A 16,964-nucleotide genomic window follows, 5' to 3' on the forward strand; every position below is an offset into this window, starting at 1 on the left:
CCTTACCTGTGTAAAGATATCACAAACCCAAAACCAACACCTGAAATAAAAGCACCACGCTTGTAAATAAGCCACCACAAACCATCAAAAGTGCGGGGACTTCCAGAACACCGACCACACCTGTGACTGCAGGCCACCACGACCTGCACGACTGGGAACAAGAGGGACAGAGTTAAAATGATATTCCAATCAACCCTGAAATGTGCTCGATAAACAGCTTTAAAATAGACATCAGTCAGAGCTTTTCCTGTCAGCAAACAGCGTCACAACCTGGGTGGTAGACCAATTATTAGCAACACTAAATTAAGACATTATGACCTTATGCAAAGTGCAAACAATTACCTTTCCTAAGCTTCCCACAGACTGACTTTATCTGTGTGAGCTGCATCCAGCTGTGGCTTTTACAGAGATGGTAGATTCCACATCCTGCTCCTAAGTTGGACTGACCAGTTGCACCCACAACAACACAATTTCCCTACAAAGGTCTGACACACACATTCACACACTCAAGGACAGCTCTTCCTCTCCCCTGCAGGGTATATAATCAGGAGCAGAAGTCCCCCAAGACGGAGCAGCAGCAGCAGCAGCAGCAGCAGCAGCAGACCGACTCCAACCAGCAGCAGCTTCTCTCTCCAACTTCACCTGAGGTGCGTCCACTCTACATTTAAACCTACTCTTAAACCTACTTCACATATACGAAGTTTGCTTTCATTACTAACAACCCAGCTTTGGTGCAACAGTTTTATTGCAGCAGAATTCCTAAACAGTTTGGTAACTTTTTGTTTTGTTTAAAACCTTCCAGATGTAAAGATGCAAATGAGTGATGATACATCTGATCGTCATTTAAAACATTCCATTGTTGTTGTGCAATCTTTGAAACAGTTTTGATGAAACAAAAGACTCAGACAAAGCTTATTGCACATTGCAAGGAATATTTCCTCCATCTGAATTTGATGAAACAGCTGCATTGCATCCTAATAATCCACTATAATCACCCCCTGAGCATTAGCAGTAATAACTTAGACAGTGGACTTAAGCATCCACGGGTTATTACCTGAATATCACTGTAGTGGTGACAGTAATAACAGAGCAGAAAACTGGGGTTCAAACATTTTGCTAAACTGTTCCACTTCACTTACATGCAAAACTTGCTCCAGTTAACTAGAGTTTTTGCCGGGTAACGTACAGTCTTGGCAGAGACTTTTATGGTGATGACAACCCCCCCCCCTCAGAGAGCACATAAAGGCTCGGCTCTGCTGGTTAACATGTGGAGGTTTCCTCTGTGTCAGCATTTGCCAAAGTTGTGTTAAAAACAGGTCTGTACATGTGCTGTATGTAACAAGTGTGTCAGAGCAAAGTTTTAGGTCACTAATATGAGATTGTGTGAAGTAACTACATGGATCTACTGTAGGACAGTTCTGACATACTTGTACTTTACTTGAGTATTTCCATTTATTCTACTCAAGATTTCATAATAAACTGTACTTTTGAAAGGATATTAACCGAATATTTGTTCCACCAGTGCCCACACACGATAAGTATGACGATAATATGAATCTTGTAGGTTATTTAAGACTTGCATTTTACTCTGAAGAACTTTCTTTGTCATTACATGAGCAAGCATACAATGAAATTGCAAACTCCCTGTGGTGCACAATATGTGTAAATAAATAACTTACCAATTAGTCACTAAGTAAGACAAGGCACTACAATAATGAAGTAAACACAATCTTACTAAAATAATGCAATATAAAGGGCGACAATGTGGTAGGGTGATTTTGCTCTGGATCACATGATTGTGTAGTGACCGATACTCAGAAATCAGCACAACAAACAACTTTTTATAGGATTTATCATATGCTGTCACATTGGTGGAAGACGTTTTTTGTTACTTTCCTTTTGCTAAAGTAAAAGTAACCATACAATAATGTAAAAAATACTAGAGGTCCTGCATTCAGATTTTTACTGAAGTCAAAATACAGAAGTATTGACATCAAAATGTAGTTACAGTATCACAGGTAAAAGAGAAATGGCACCTGTGGCTGATATATTATCACATTACTGATGTATTAACTCTTAAGTTACATTTGACTTTTGTAGCTGTTTGAGGCATAGCTAGCCTAACTACTTTACATACAGTTAGACTGTAGTCCACTGGTTCCCAACCTCTGGGTTGAACCCCTCCAGAGGTTTTAGGAGGATGAAAGAAGAACTAAGGAATACTTTGCACATCTATTTTCAAACAGGTGCGTAGGAGACAGACGAGAAAAATAAAACTTGTAGAAAAGGCTCCTGCACACTGTCTAACTTGCAAAAATAATGGTTTTAATGCCGCAAACGCTGCAGCATTGAAATCATTCCAAGAGGAAAGAAGGGGAAAAAAATAAAGAAAAAATTAAGAGTTTTACGCCTTTTCTATTTAATGAAACTATCCAATAACTTAAGAGTTGAAATAATTCTTAAGTGGAACTGCAGACAACTCACAGACACCTGAAACTTGACAAGGAGCCCAAACTACACGCTGCTTTTTAGAAAGCTAGCCAGTCTTGAGCCAAAGGAAGCACTGGTTTAACAGTATATTAATCTCCTTTATTGTCAGTTTTGACATATAGAAGATTGAAATGCCATATATGCAAGTATTGAAACTAAAAAAAACAACAAGGGTTTAGAAATACTAGGATAAAAAAAACATACAAGAAACATTTAAGTATTTAGCACTTAAGAAATGGGGGTCATGGCTCAAGGACAAAAAGCTATTACAATAACAAATATAGTGCAAGTAGAGAGGAAAAGACATCAAATAATGTGTGATTAGCAGTAGTTGTTAAAAATTTATATTACATTTTAGTATAAGCTTATCATATGTTTTTAAGGTAAAGTCTTAATCTGAAGAATAACCATTAAGTAAAGCTGTCAGGTAAATGTTGTGGAGTTGAAGTATAAAGTCGAATAGAACAGAAATATTCACGTATAGTGCCTCAAATTTGTACTTAAATACAGTAATAAATATATATTTATTTGTACCACTGTCCTGCCATCTGTCTTTCTACCCACCTGTCCCTCCGCCAGTCTGCAGAAGGTAAGCACGTCTATCTGTGCCACTGGTAGTTAAGGTGAAAACAGAGCTCTCACTGTGTTACGCGATGACTCATGCAGCCACACATCGTCCTAAACTTCTCTCCCCTCGTCCAGCACACGCCCACATTATGCAACAGTGAGCCTCATTCTCAGGCAGGTGCTTGTACCTCAAACCTGACGTACTGCGCGCCCTGCGAGCACCTTATGAAAACAGCTGTTGTGTGTTTAACGGTTAAATCGGCCTTACCACAGTCTTACATCATCTTCACGGCTGTAACTTCATGTCCCACTGTCGCAGTGAGACCCCATGTGGGCTGAAGGGTCGACATAACTTTAGTTGGGTTTCATGTTTTGTGGATTTAGTGAGTCATTCTGAAAACACTGACGGTCTTTGTTTACAGCAGTCTGATGTGTTTACACCCAAGTTTGAATGTGCTAGTGGTCAGCTTTGGTTTTTGTTTTAACCTTTATAGACTCTAAGGGTTTTTTAATCACTTTGGTTTACCATGAGTAGAAATAAGACTTTATAACAAAGTCTTATTGTAGAAGTACTACGAATTCACAACCATGTTTCTGTGTGGAACTAGACGGCACCCAACTTCTGGTGCAGCAATGTCTCTTTCCAGAAATCATGACCTGGTTACTCAAGATAATCCACAGACCTTGTTGTGAGCAGTTTCATGTAGGAACTATTTTCTTTCTACCGAACTACACCTGCCAACTGCATCGCTGTGCAGAAGGAAGTGTGCATCTACTGCTAGCTCAGCTAGCACCTCCTGTCCATGAGTAGATGCACACTTCCTTCTGCTGTGATGCAGTTGGCAGGTGTAGCTCAGTAGAGAGAAAATAGTTCCTACATGAAACTGCTCACAACAAGGTCTGTGGATTATCTTGAGTAACCAGGTCATGATTTCTGGAAAGAGACATTGCTGTTGAGATTTTCAAATGTATTTTTTCAGCACTTTGAGCACCACAAGCCGAGTGCCATCTAGTTCTATTATATTGGAGAGAAGGGAGACATCTCTACGGCCAATATCTCCAACACTCAGCAACTCAGAGCAAAACAATCTACACAGATTAATAGCACGACAGGGAAGAGAAGGAAAGTCAAAGTCTTCGGTTTCCTTGTTTTGTCCAATAACAAGCCCCAAACCCCAAATATATTCCGGTTATCATCGTAAAGAGAATAAAAATATACATACACATACTGTTCTCTCCCCACCACCACTAATAATACAACTTCTATTGTCGCTAGTGATACTTTTAATTGTGCTTCCTGTACTGCTACTACTACATCATTCCTTTTCTCACTCACTTCCTTTCCTCTCCTTTCCTCATTTCCGATTGGCTTTTGTTTTCACCTTTTGTCACTCCTCGTTTCGCTGATTGAGTTCACCTGGTCACTCCTTATTTAAAGCTGCACTCCCTCTCACCAAGTTATGTGTTCTTTAGTTCTGTCCTATGTGCATGTTAGTTTACTAATAACCTTATTTCTTCTAGATGGACATGTAACCTTATTTCACTTATTATAATATAACTTTCTAAGTTTTAATCTTATTTTTGCTTTCTTCCAGATTCACCACCCATGTGTGTTTTTGTACCCTTTGTTGAATATATCACTTAAATTCAGTCAAACTTTCTGAAAATAAACCTATGTTTGAAGATTCAATTCCTGGAGTTACGCTGGCTGTTATGTCTGCATAACATTCATAACAACATGATTTCACACAGACACAGTAAGTCTCACTGTGGCTTCCCTCCGTGACTCTTTTAAAAGACATGATTAATCTCTCCGTAACCCGAAAAATATACAAATGCAATATTTGCAAAGTAAAAATAAATTACCAAACACTAAAAGTGTCTTTTGTACAGGAAGGGGAGTGACTGCAAACTCCTCTCCACCCCAACCCACAAACACACACATGGGGAACCACTTGTGATATAATAGAGACAAGGACACACTCTCTTACACACACACACTCACACACACTCATACACACAGGCATGTTTTTGGTTTTTACACAGATGTAAAGCAGATGGGTTTGAAACACTTCACCCTCTGTGAAGTAATGAACAGAGCATGATGGGAATTCAGTTTTAAACAGCTGCACAGAAACCACAGAGGTTGCTCACGTCTTCTAACAATGTTATTTCAAATAGACAAAAGAGTAAATAAAATAAGTGTTTTCCATTTTCTCTCCTCCTCCACTCCTGTGTCAGATCATCCACCCTGATCTATCACCACCATGTCTGATCAAGATGCCACCCCACAACCACAACCACAACCACAACCACAACCACAACCCTCTCCTGCCCCTCCTCCTCCCTCTGGACCTCCTCCCAAGATCACAAACCGCGGCCGCACCGCAGTTCCCATGTCCACCTCCAACTCTGACACAACGGACATCCCTGAGTTTGAGCCCTTTGGTATGCCAGGCCCAAGAGGATTCCCACCTTTGACTGGTGAGGGGGTACATTTTAAAACATTAAATGGGAATGTTCCACTCATTCAGGTGTGTTTTGGGTTTTCTCCTGTTAACACACTTTAATGGTCAAAAATCACTTTATTTTCCTCGTACTGTCTGTGGTAGAAAAGCTGTATTCACCCTCTGTCTGAAACAATCAATTACAGCGCCTGTCTCTTTAAACCGTCCTCCAAAAAATGTCCAGTCTGCTCTGACTGGTTAATGTTTCTGGGTTTTCCGGAGAGTAGCAGGACTTCCTAATGTAAAAAATCACCAATCAAAGCTTCTAAACACAACTGGAAATGTTTCAGCAGGGAAATGATCCGAAATCAGGGAGAGATTAACATTAGCTATGAAGATAGCTGACGATAGATGTTTCCCTGATGTTAGCATGTAGCTACATGTAGCAGTGTACTTGCAGCTAGTAAATTACTGCGTATAGCATCACTTTCTCCAATTACAAATCACCAATCAAAGCTTCTAAACGCAACTGGACATGTTCCAACACGACTATGATCTGAAAGCAGGGAAAAATTAGTGACATCAGCAGCCAAGATTACATGTTTCCCTGATGTTAGCATGTAGCTACATGTAGCAGTATTCTTGGAGCTAGTGAATGACTGTGTATAGCATCACTTTCTCCTGTTAAAAATTACCAAGAAAAGCTTCTAAACACAACTGGACATGTTTCAGTAGGAATATGATCCGAAATCAGGGAGGAATTAACGGAGAATTAACATCATTAGCCGAGATTACATGTTTCCCTGGTGTTAGCATGTAGCTACATGTAGCAGTGTACTTGCAGCTTGTAAATAACTGTGTATAGCAGCACTTTCTCCTGTTCAAAATTACCAATAAAAGCCTCTAAACACAACTGGATATGTTCTAGCAGGAATACAATCCAAAATCAGGGAGAAATTTCCAGCGTAGGCAACCAAGTTTACATGTTTTCCTGACAGTAGCATGTAGCTACATGTAGCAATGTAGGCTATGTAAGTAAACACTTGTAGTTGCGTGGCTGAAGCAGATGACGATGTAAAGAAATTAATCGCAAGCTGATGTCTGCTTGTCGCAAAAATAGGGAAAATTGTTAGAGTATTCAGAACGGTCTGTAGCCTGAAGTATTTGCTCACACTGAATTTCTTTAACATAGATTTACCTTATTATTTAAACTTTGGCCACGTGTAATATCGAGAACCGACATTGTAACATTATGTGTATATATAGCAGAAATTAGGGAAAAGCATAATAGGTCCCCTTAAAGGAAATTTGTGGACTTAATAAGATGAATATGTGAGTTTTATAAGTCCATGTCAAGTCTAATCCTCTCAGCAACAAGCTCTTACTCATACAGACGTATGTTTCTCCGAAAAAAGCAGAGTTGAAGGGTAGAAGACAGATGTCACTTCTTAGTTGGAGAAGATAAAGTCTTTTTCCTGACAGTGACACAGTTTCCAGTAGCTTTCACACATGACTGACACATGACTGACGTCCAAATCGGATAAATTCTGCTCTCTTCCTGCAGCTTGTCGCTGCACTCCACCTCGTGTTGCTGTCACAGAGCTGCACAGTGACAGATATCCAGATGTGACAGGACTTTATGAATGCAGTCGCTGGAATCTTTGTGGCACATTAGAGAAGAGCATGAAGATGATGGCAAACAGCCACGAATGAGTGGTTGTGGGGATGACTTAGACACACATCACTGAGGTTTTGGAGAAGTGTTGACATGTTCAGAGAGCATTGGGCTCCACCACTGAACAATTCTCCAGCTAGACTTCACTTAATGTTTCAGTCTGTTTGATTTCAGATTGCAAGTATCTAATAGCATTTGATGTTGAGCCTCTTTTCTACTGCAGAGCAAACAGCTGATGGTTAAGGGAGGTGGTAATGTGAGCGGACTCTCTACAGGGAGAGAGGGGCTAATATGAACAAGGTTTAAGAACACAAGTACTGAAACTGAATGTGAGCACAATTACAACGTCAGATGATCACCAAATGGCTCTGCTGCTGTCTGTCCATCAAATCTTACTAAAACCCATCCTCATGTTTTTGAGACATCCTGCTCTCTCACACCTCTCTATTTCTTTTTTTCACTCTCCATTCAGAGTATCTTGACATCTGGGACGTGGACATGGTGAGGAGGCCAGATGAGGTCAACAAGAAGGAGCACCACACCGAGTTGTACCACTCTGACCATCTCATCGTCCGTCGAGGTCAAGAGTTCCAGGTCAAGGTCACCTTCAACCGTCCCTACAAACCTGATTCAGACAAGTTCGCTCTGGAGTTTGTCATCGGTGAGCCGGTCTTAGAAGTCATATTTTCCATCCTGCAGTTAAGAAAAGATCTCAGTTTTGTGATGTCTTGTCATTTACATAAATCTGCTGCCACTCTGTTCATTCAGGTTCCAGCCCTGAGTTCAGCAAGGGCACCTACATCCCTGTCTTTGCCAACAAGGAGCGTCCGAGCCCCTGGGAAGGCCGCATCACAAACACCACAGACAACATTGTCACAGTGGGCATCACTCCTGCAGCAAACTGCATTGTGGGGAAGTACTACATGTATGTGGCAGTGGCGACGCCGTTTGGGATCCGCAGGACCAGGCGGGACGACAGCCGCAGCCTCTACATCCTCTTCAATCCATGGGCGTCAGGTCGGTTTAAGCTCCGTGACCACAAGTTGTCTTTTGTCCCACTTTCATGTCCGTAAACATCCACATGACCTGTTGTGTCTTTCCTCAGCTGATGCCGTGTTTCTGGATGATGAGAAAGAGAGGGAGGAGTGTGTGATGACTGAGATGGGGATCATCTACCACGGCGCCTTCGACGACGTGGCTGAGAGAAACTGGAACTATGGACAGGTAGACGATAAAACAATCAAGGACTTCAGGACTGATTTTCCTAAATATTACTTTTGACTCAAGCTTTTTTCCTCCTAGTTTAACTATGGAGTCCTGGACGCCTGTCTGTACATCATGGACCGGTCTGACATGCCCATCACCAACAGAGGAGACCCCATCAGGGTGACCAGAAAGGCCTCTGCTATGGTGAGAAAAGATTCATGGACATCCTCTCAAACACTCAAAACTGCTTCACAGATACATAAGATATTCAGTTAAATGATGCCTCAGTACATACAGAACAGTATTGTGCTGTAAAGTGTACAATATTGCAAGTGTTTCGAAGGAAAAAAGGAAAATCAGGCCTCTTAAAGAAAAAAACTTTATCTAAGAAATAGTGATCGTCAAGTGGACCTTTCCATAAATGTCTAAAATCTACTCTTTGTCGCACTCAGCTGAACTCCCGTGACGATGATGGTGTGCTGGTGGGGAACTGGAGCGGCGACTACACCTACGGTGTGTCGCCCACTTCCTGGACTGGCAGCACGGACATCCTGCTCACCTATGCCAGCAGCAAGATGCCCGTCTGCTATGCTCAGTGCTGGGTCTACGCCGCCGTCTTCAACACCTGTAAGATCTTTACTGAGTATTTTTCCTTTCCAAACCTGTACTAGATTTTTCTTTGAGTGGAGAAGGTCATGAGGAGATAGGAGAACTCGTCAAGGTGGCGTCTCTTCTAGTCCGTTCACTCTTTGATTTTTATCTGTGATTGTCATTGGATGTTTGTCCTCCAGTCCTGCGTTGCCTGGGCATCCCATCGCGGGTCGTCACCAACTACTACTCTGCTCACGACAACGATGGAAACCTGAAGACCGACATCATCCTGGACGAGAACGGCAAGATCGACCGTAACCGCACCAGAGACTCTATCTGGTAACACATCTTCTAATTAGCCTGCCAAAACACAAAGATCCCGAGTTTTTCATTTCTGGTTTGCTTCAGTGTGTCCAAATCTTTGGTGACGCTGCTATGAAACAGTATGAATATTCATGGTCCCCAGAGGATCAGTCCTAATATATTTTTGGGACTTTGACTTTTCTTTAACATTACCATCAGGCCAAAATTTCAACTTGTTCACAGAGAATGTCAAACTCTAATCAGCTGTTTGATGTGAAATTTATTGAGCCCTTTCACGCTCCTCAGAGGATGAACTCTTTACATTTGAACCTTCATCCAGTGCCATCTGTAGACCCAAACCTGAGATTTAGATAACAACAAAACAGGACTTTTATCACATCGATATCTCCAATGATATTTGAAATAATGTTTCTATCAGGAACTACCACTGCTGGAACGAGTGCTACATGTCCAGACCAGACCTCCCAGCTGGCTTTGGAGGCTGGCAGGTTGTGGATGCAACACCACAGGAGACCAGCGATGGTAAATAACAGGACTATAATTGCTGGCTTTATAATAACAGGTTATGGCTTTTTAAGAGCTCTAATTAATTGCTACTCCAGTTATTTACAGAGACAAAAGAAACAAATGTTTTCTTGTTAATTATTGCGACGTAATGGATGCACCATTGTTAGTATTTAAAGTTCAGTATTTAATCTTTCTCTTTTTCACTTACAAAGGCATGTACAGATGTGGCCCTGCATCAGTCCAGGCCATCAAACATGGGCAGACATGCTTCCCATTTGATGCTGCCTTTGTGTTTGCTGAAGTGAGTTTAAACAACAATATTTTAGTGTCATTTTGTGAGGAAAGTTTCTACTTTTTTCTGTAATACTCTGTCTATCTCCTCACAGGTCAACAGTGACGTGGTGTTTTATTCCCGGAGCAAAGACGGGACCATGGAGCCAGTCAAAGTGAACCGCACTCATGTAGGCCGCATGGTGTTGACCAAGTCTCCAGGAGACATGACCCGCCGTGACGTCAGCGATCAGTACAAGTTTCCTGAAGGTCAGAGACTGTCCAGTGCAAATTACAGTGTTTTCAAAGGGGGTGGAACCAATTTCTGACTAACACTCAAATTAATCAGCCATCACAACTAAAATGATTAAATGTCACCAGCATGAATGCGTTTTTCCTGGACACAGTGTCATAATGAAAATCTAAAACGCAGTGTGACGCTTCATGTTTACTGTGATGGATTATCTCCTCTTAAATAGTCTCTGAGTCATTGTTAAGTCAGTTTGTTTTCCATACTGTGCAGAAGTGAACCAAGTTAATTTGGGATGATGGTGGCTTAGTGTTGGCACAGTTGGTTGTGTTCTGGCACCAGACGATCAGCAATGTGTCCCTCTGTGGCTGCCAGATTTGGCACAGGTTTTAGCATGTGGCCTTGATCTGGAAATCAGCTCCAGTTGGCATCGTCCTGGCTTGGTTGTGGCCAGAGTTGGCACCCAGAAAAGGACCAGATACTTGGGGCCAATTCTGGTGATTCATTCACCACAAATTTCGACAGAATTTGGCAACAGCTCTTCTACTCCACGCCTCACTACAATAGAGTAATTTTTGTCTTTTTTAGGGGCCAAGGGGGATTTTTAGGGAGAGATAGCAGGTCAGCAGTGTACACCACATAGAAGTCATAAATCTGTAACAAACATTGTGTTTTGGTTAAGCACATATTCCAGCTTTGAAAGTTTATAATATATAAGACAGAGATGCCCAAAATTCTTCCCTTGAAGGGCCAAAACTGAAACCTAATGGTGGGCCAGGGGCCAAAAGCAAACACATATTGTGTTGTGCCTTTAAGATATAAACTGGTACTAGGATGTTAAGTTTCCTTAATTGAAATACCTATCGCCTGTGTGCCACTGTCTCTGCTTCCACATTTTTTTCTTACCTCACTCACACCAGACTGACTTCCTGCACAAAGTTGCACTCTGTCTGCACATTGTTCGGGATCCTGTGAATTTAAAGAACATTTTGTATTTTCCTTTTTTTTTTTAAATTATTATTATAACTTTTATTATTACTTTTATTATTATTATTACTTTTATTTTATTTTATATTTTTATTTTCATTTATTTTCTTTCATTTTATTTATTTATTTATTTATTTATGTATTTTTTTTTTTTTTTTTTTTTGGTTTGTTTTATTTTATTTTATTTTTATTCATTTATTTCAGCCAAATTCAACCTTATGGCTGAGCATTAAACTTTTATGGAAATGCCCTGAGTTCAGTCAGTGGGCCAGAAGGATACAAACATATATAAAAGCAATCGCAATAAAGATGAAAAAAGTCCATAAAAACAAATAAGCAGCAGCAGTGTCTATCAGGAAGTATAAACAGCAATAAAAAAAGAAGTCAAGCTTTAGCCATTTTGTTCCTGTAGAACCTAATATCTCTGAACATGCTGACTTTGTGCAGATAATCTGAAAGGCAAACCTGTCAACACAAAACATTAATACTATCTTTTTTAAATGACAGAAAGGTTCAGATACTAATATGTCTCAATCATCCGATCTAGGCAGTGCAGAGGAGCGCACCGTCCTGGAGAAAGCAGAGGAGTACGGCTGTCAGCGAGATAAGTCCGAGCTTCCTGTGGCCGATGTGGAGGTGGTCCTGCCCACCCTGGAGGTCAGCGTAGGCAACGACTTTGACCTGACCTTGGAGTTCAAAAACAGCAGCGATCAGCGCCGCACCGTGGACGCCTACATCAGTGGGACCGTGGTGTTTTACACCGGAGTCCCCAGCTCCGAGTTCCTGTTCAGGAACCCCACGGTGACAATTGGCCCCAACGAAAGTGAGAAAGCATTAACGCACTTATGTCAGAAGTTTTTCTTTTTCTTTTTCAATGAGAACTGCATCATCAAGAATATGTAAGGTGTAAAACTGCGATAATTTTACAAATGAATGTCGTCCACCTCAGATCTTAAATATTTTGAACGAGCTCTGGATTGTAAAAGTTTTGGCTCTAAAAGAAAAAGCACATGAAATTAAAATAAAAGGTGAATGCAGAGTTGTATTTTTGTGTTGTGCAGGTGTGAAGGAAACTGTGACGGTTGAGTCAAAGGCGTATATGAAGAATCTGGTGGAACAGGCCAACCTCAACTTCATCACCAGTGGGAAGGTCAAGGAGACCGGGCAGATCGTCACCGCCATGAAAGTCGTCACCTTGCACAATCCCGAACTCACTGTCACGGTCTGAATTTTGCTTGTATTTTGACTTTTCATTGAACAAATCTGTTATGTTTGAATCAGCTTTTTGTTACAGGATGTGCAAAAACTTATTTCTATAACTTCCTTTTTCCAATTTTCTTTTTCTATAATCCAGTCACACTCATGCAGCTGATAAATTCAAGAACTTGAACTTAAGTCCTTGTAACACGCTGACAAGCACTGAGTTTATGAAAAGAGCTTTTGGTAAGTGGATTTTTAATTTATTTTATGTATGTCCTTTGTGTGCTTCAGGTGTCCGACGGCTGCAAAGTGAATGAAGAGACGATGGCGACTGTGGAGTTCACAAACCCCTTCTCCTTCGGCCTGGAGGGCGTCTATATTCGCATGGAAGGACCTGGGCTCATGCTGCCCAAGTTCAAGTATTACAGGTGGGTTCAGCACAGAGGAAAGTGTTAGACTGTGTTTCAGTGAGATGTTGGGCCGATCTTTGTTTAGGTTAGACATCATTTTATAAACTATAACTAGTCCCTTTTCATAACCACACAAACCTTCAGTTGTAGTTAAAATCACTCAGGTTTTAACATAAAAGCACCATTTTTCATTCATTCCTGTGTGCAGGCTGTGTAACACAAAATTCTTGTGACAGTCTGCAGAGATTTTTACAAAGTTAACATTTTAAAAGAAATCCACTGCATGAATAATATAATAATAAAGTTTATTTTTATAGTGCTTCTCTAAACCCGAGTTACAAAGGAAAAACCAAGGACATTGGCAGCCATCCAAATCCATTTTGCTGCACACCATTTCTGTACTCGCATTAAATTTATCACTAGAAACAGTGGCGCCGGCAGGATTATATTTCATAGTACGCACAGGAACCGCCGGCCCACTTGTAGGGTACCTTAACCAGCCTTGATGTACGCAGTCCACTCAGTGAGCGAGCAAGAGATTAACATTAACGTCACCGACACAACACCACCATAAAACTCTTATTAACCTACCACATGCATCTCAAAGACAAGCCGACAGACCTGACGACAACAGCCAGCAAAATAATAGAATACAATATAATACACTGAATAAAGCCCAGAGAAATCTACAGACATTTAGCAGACAAATCATTCACTCATTTTGCAGCAGCATCACAACTTCAACAGTTAGGTATAAAAAAATATAAGCAATAATATGTAAGACGAAGCCCAACCTAAGCTGCTATATTAAACAACAAAAAGGCCAGATGAGGAAATTAAGAAGTATTTCTACCTCTAACTCCTGCGGAACAGCCTCCGCATCAATTCCAATATCGTGATGATCCCAGGGCTCATCGCTTTGTAAGGCAGGTGGATCCTGGACATGTAGCCGGCTGCTAGCCTCTGTCGTTGTAATGTTAATGCTAGCAGCAGTAACGTTAGCAGACTCCATACTCTTCACTGCTGAAGCTTATTTGCTTTCTTATTGTAAAAGCCTGAAAAATGCTCAGTTGTTTTCGTTTGCTCATTTCCAACTACTTTTTCTCGCTAGCACACAAGATAAGTAATACAATGTTGCTGGCATCTAGGGCTGACCCAAAAAATTCGAAGCTTCGAAGCTTCGTTCGATGACACGGGATTCGATTGTGAAAAAAAAAATTAGAAGCTTCGGCGCTTTTTAGTGATCAATCAAAAGTTAAACACTGCTTATCACTGACTATTAGCGTTTTTTCGTCGAATGCTACGAATTAAATTCGTTCTGAGCTCCGAAGCTTCGAATGTCCATAAATGGATTCGAAGGTCAGCCCTACTGGCATCACAATAGAACAGCAGAAATGTCTATCGTACACTGACCTGGCCCGTGACATGTGCACCAGTCGTCGGCATCCAAATGGCAATTTGCTAGGATTAAGCTAGGATGAAAAATTATTGAGAAATCCTGACCCAACAGTGTTGCTATGGAAACACTTCTTCCCACTCTCCAGTTTCCCCATGGGTCTCCCCAGTGAGTAAGCATCGCAGTCTTTAGCTGCACACCCCCTTTAGCATTGTTAGCTCTGTTATCACTGTTAGCTCTGTTGGCACCGTTAGCTGCTATCTGTTAGCAGTGTCAGCATGGCTAATATGGCTAACATAGTTAACAATGCTAAAGGGGTTTTGTGGCTCAAACTGAAGCCACATACTCACCGGGGCTGCCTGGGAGGAGACGGGAGGTTGGACATCATGTTTTCAAAGCATTACCATTACTAGCAGTGATAGCAGAAGAAGCGGTGCAGCTAGCTAGCCTTGTACTGTACTGTGGTGTGCAGTGCAGAGCAGCCAAGCCTAACATTAGCTAACCAGTGACGACTGTAAGGTGGCCAGTGAGAGCTATGTTTCCACAGATCAACACGGCTAGCCAGCTGTCTGGAGCGCTGGACTTGTACCTTTAGTATAAGTGTTGCTGCTTGTTGATTCAGTATCTTTGTCTTTGATTATTTGCCGTCTAACGTCTAACACTGTTGCTTTCAGTCTGATCCCAGCAAGCTCCTCCCTGACCTGGACCGAGTACTTCACCCCGCAGAGGGCCGGCAACAGCAGAGTGATCGCGTCTCTGGACTGTGCCGCTCTCAGGCAGGTCTATGGCCAGGCGTCTGTCACCATCGCGCCCTGAGGATCAGCGTAGGATCACTGACGCCAGACATCACTCAGCTCACTAACACACTATAAGCCTTTATCGTAGTTATCTAACGGCAGGCTCACAGCAGTTTAACAGGTGTCGCTTCAGCTTTATGATAACAGTGGTGCTAGCTTTAGTCAAAGAAAAGAGAGATCAGTCGTTTTTAGAAGTGAAATTTGGTTAAAAAAAAGAGGTTATTCAACACATTTTTGAAACGTTAACAGTTTAAGGGCTGCACCATTATGGCCAAAATGATAGTCATGATTATTTTGATCAATATTAAGATTATTTTTCACGATTTTTCATTGTTTTTGGGGACAAAATATTTTCATTACACTTTCACATTTTAGTAAATGCTAGTAAATGCTTCCTGCTAATGTGGTCATCTTTGCATTAAAATAAGACTTAAAATGAGGTGCTTCTTCACCTGACATCAGTGCGTCTGACGTGTCTGCCGCAACATTAATTCTTCCCGGCCTTCATACAATCATCATACTGCAGACAGTGTTTATTTCAGGTGGTTTAACAAGTTAGTTGTGTTGCTTTGCCGTGCAGACAAGTCTCACACACTCTTTGCACGTTATTTGTTCACTCATGAATCCAAAATACTTCAAAACAAAGGCAGATGACGGGTGATTTGCATTTTGCCCGTCTGCATTTGCAACATTCAGGAAAGTTCGTCACAGGCTGCACACGTAGCGGCATGACAGGTCTTTAAACTTGCAGGCTGGCTGTTAATTCAGGAGGCGCTTGATTTTAATGTGCAGCAGAGTTTCCTACGAGCAGAGCACGCATTTAAAACATCAACATTGCAGTGGAGCATAGTCATTTGATTGTGTGAAGCCAAAATCGTGATTGTAAACAGTATTGAATTAATTGTGCAGCCCTGGCGAAAAAACAACTGATATTCTCTTTTTTATAGGATGAGCAAGTACACTTTAGGAAAATCTTTGATTGCTACCTTCCTTCTTACTTTAAAAAAGTTACTTTCACTTAAAAGTTACAGTTACTTTTAACTTAGAAATACACAAGTACAGAGTGAGTGTGGCTGCCTCATTCAATCCTTCACTTCTTCCAATATATCAAGACACAATATAACATTTTACTCAATAGTTTTGAGAGTAGTATGTAGGGCAGAGTTCAGACACTCAAATAAAAGGGCTCAAACTAAATATAGGGCAGTGGAGAGTAAATAGCTTCGGATTTCAAGCAGAGTCTATGCTGTTATTGTAACTTTAAAACTGCATTAATCCATTTTGGCCATAAGGGGGCAGAATTACACAAAAGCAAGCTGACGAACACAGTTGACATGTCACAAACACAGCCCCCCTACAAGTCTTACGGACACAGAGCAGCATTATTAACCCAGCAGAGTTGTTTTCTGGTTCCCTGATGCATTAAAGTTGAATATTTACTCTTCTTTTAACTGAGTTTAAGTCTTCACCGACTCCTGAGGAAATGATCTGGGTCATTATTTGACGTGTGAGCAGGTCGTGCACAGTGGATTTATCAGAGCTGGGTTTTCTACAGCTGCTGGACACAGTGAAACAAAACAAACAGTAACTGTGCCATAAAACCAAAACAATGAGCTAAGAGAGGCTAAACGGCTCCAGAAAATATCAGTTAATGCAGCTTTAATTTTTGAAATGCACTCCCACTTCGCAGCCACAGTTATTAAACTTCAGCATCAGTGTCTCTACTTGAGAGCTCCTTCCACCGTTTTATATCGAACTATAACATCTGTTTCTTCGCATTTTTCTGTGTACAAGAATAAATGCAAATATCAGCCAAATAAAAGATTGACAACTGAACAATTCTGTGA

At 41.2% G+C, this 16,964-nt stretch overlaps 1 protein-coding gene across 1 annotated transcript; it reads left to right on the forward strand.

The window, feature by feature from the left end:
- The first annotated feature begins 527 nt into the window (after positions 1-527).
- f13a1b (coagulation factor XIII, A1 polypeptide b) lies at positions 528-16,956 on the forward strand. Its single transcript, XM_050066690.1, has 15 exons — positions 528-647; positions 5,299-5,541; positions 7,652-7,840; positions 7,948-8,196; positions 8,285-8,403; positions 8,482-8,589; positions 8,838-9,012; positions 9,177-9,315; positions 9,719-9,822; positions 10,020-10,108; positions 10,194-10,347; positions 11,862-12,137; positions 12,376-12,536; positions 12,806-12,942; positions 14,995-16,956. The coding sequence occupies exons 2-15, from the start codon at positions 5,325-5,327 to the stop codon at positions 15,134-15,136; spliced, it is 2,259 nt and encodes a 752-aa protein (XP_049922647.1). The 5' UTR covers positions 528-647; positions 5,299-5,324; the 3' UTR covers positions 15,137-16,956.
- The last annotated feature ends 8 nt before the right edge of the window (positions 16,957-16,964 follow it).

Source organism: Epinephelus moara, chromosome 17 (assembly GCF_006386435.1).
Source record: "Epinephelus moara isolate mb chromosome 17, YSFRI_EMoa_1.0, whole genome shotgun sequence".
Classification (NCBI taxonomy): domain Eukaryota; kingdom Metazoa; phylum Chordata; class Actinopteri; order Perciformes; family Serranidae; genus Epinephelus; species Epinephelus moara.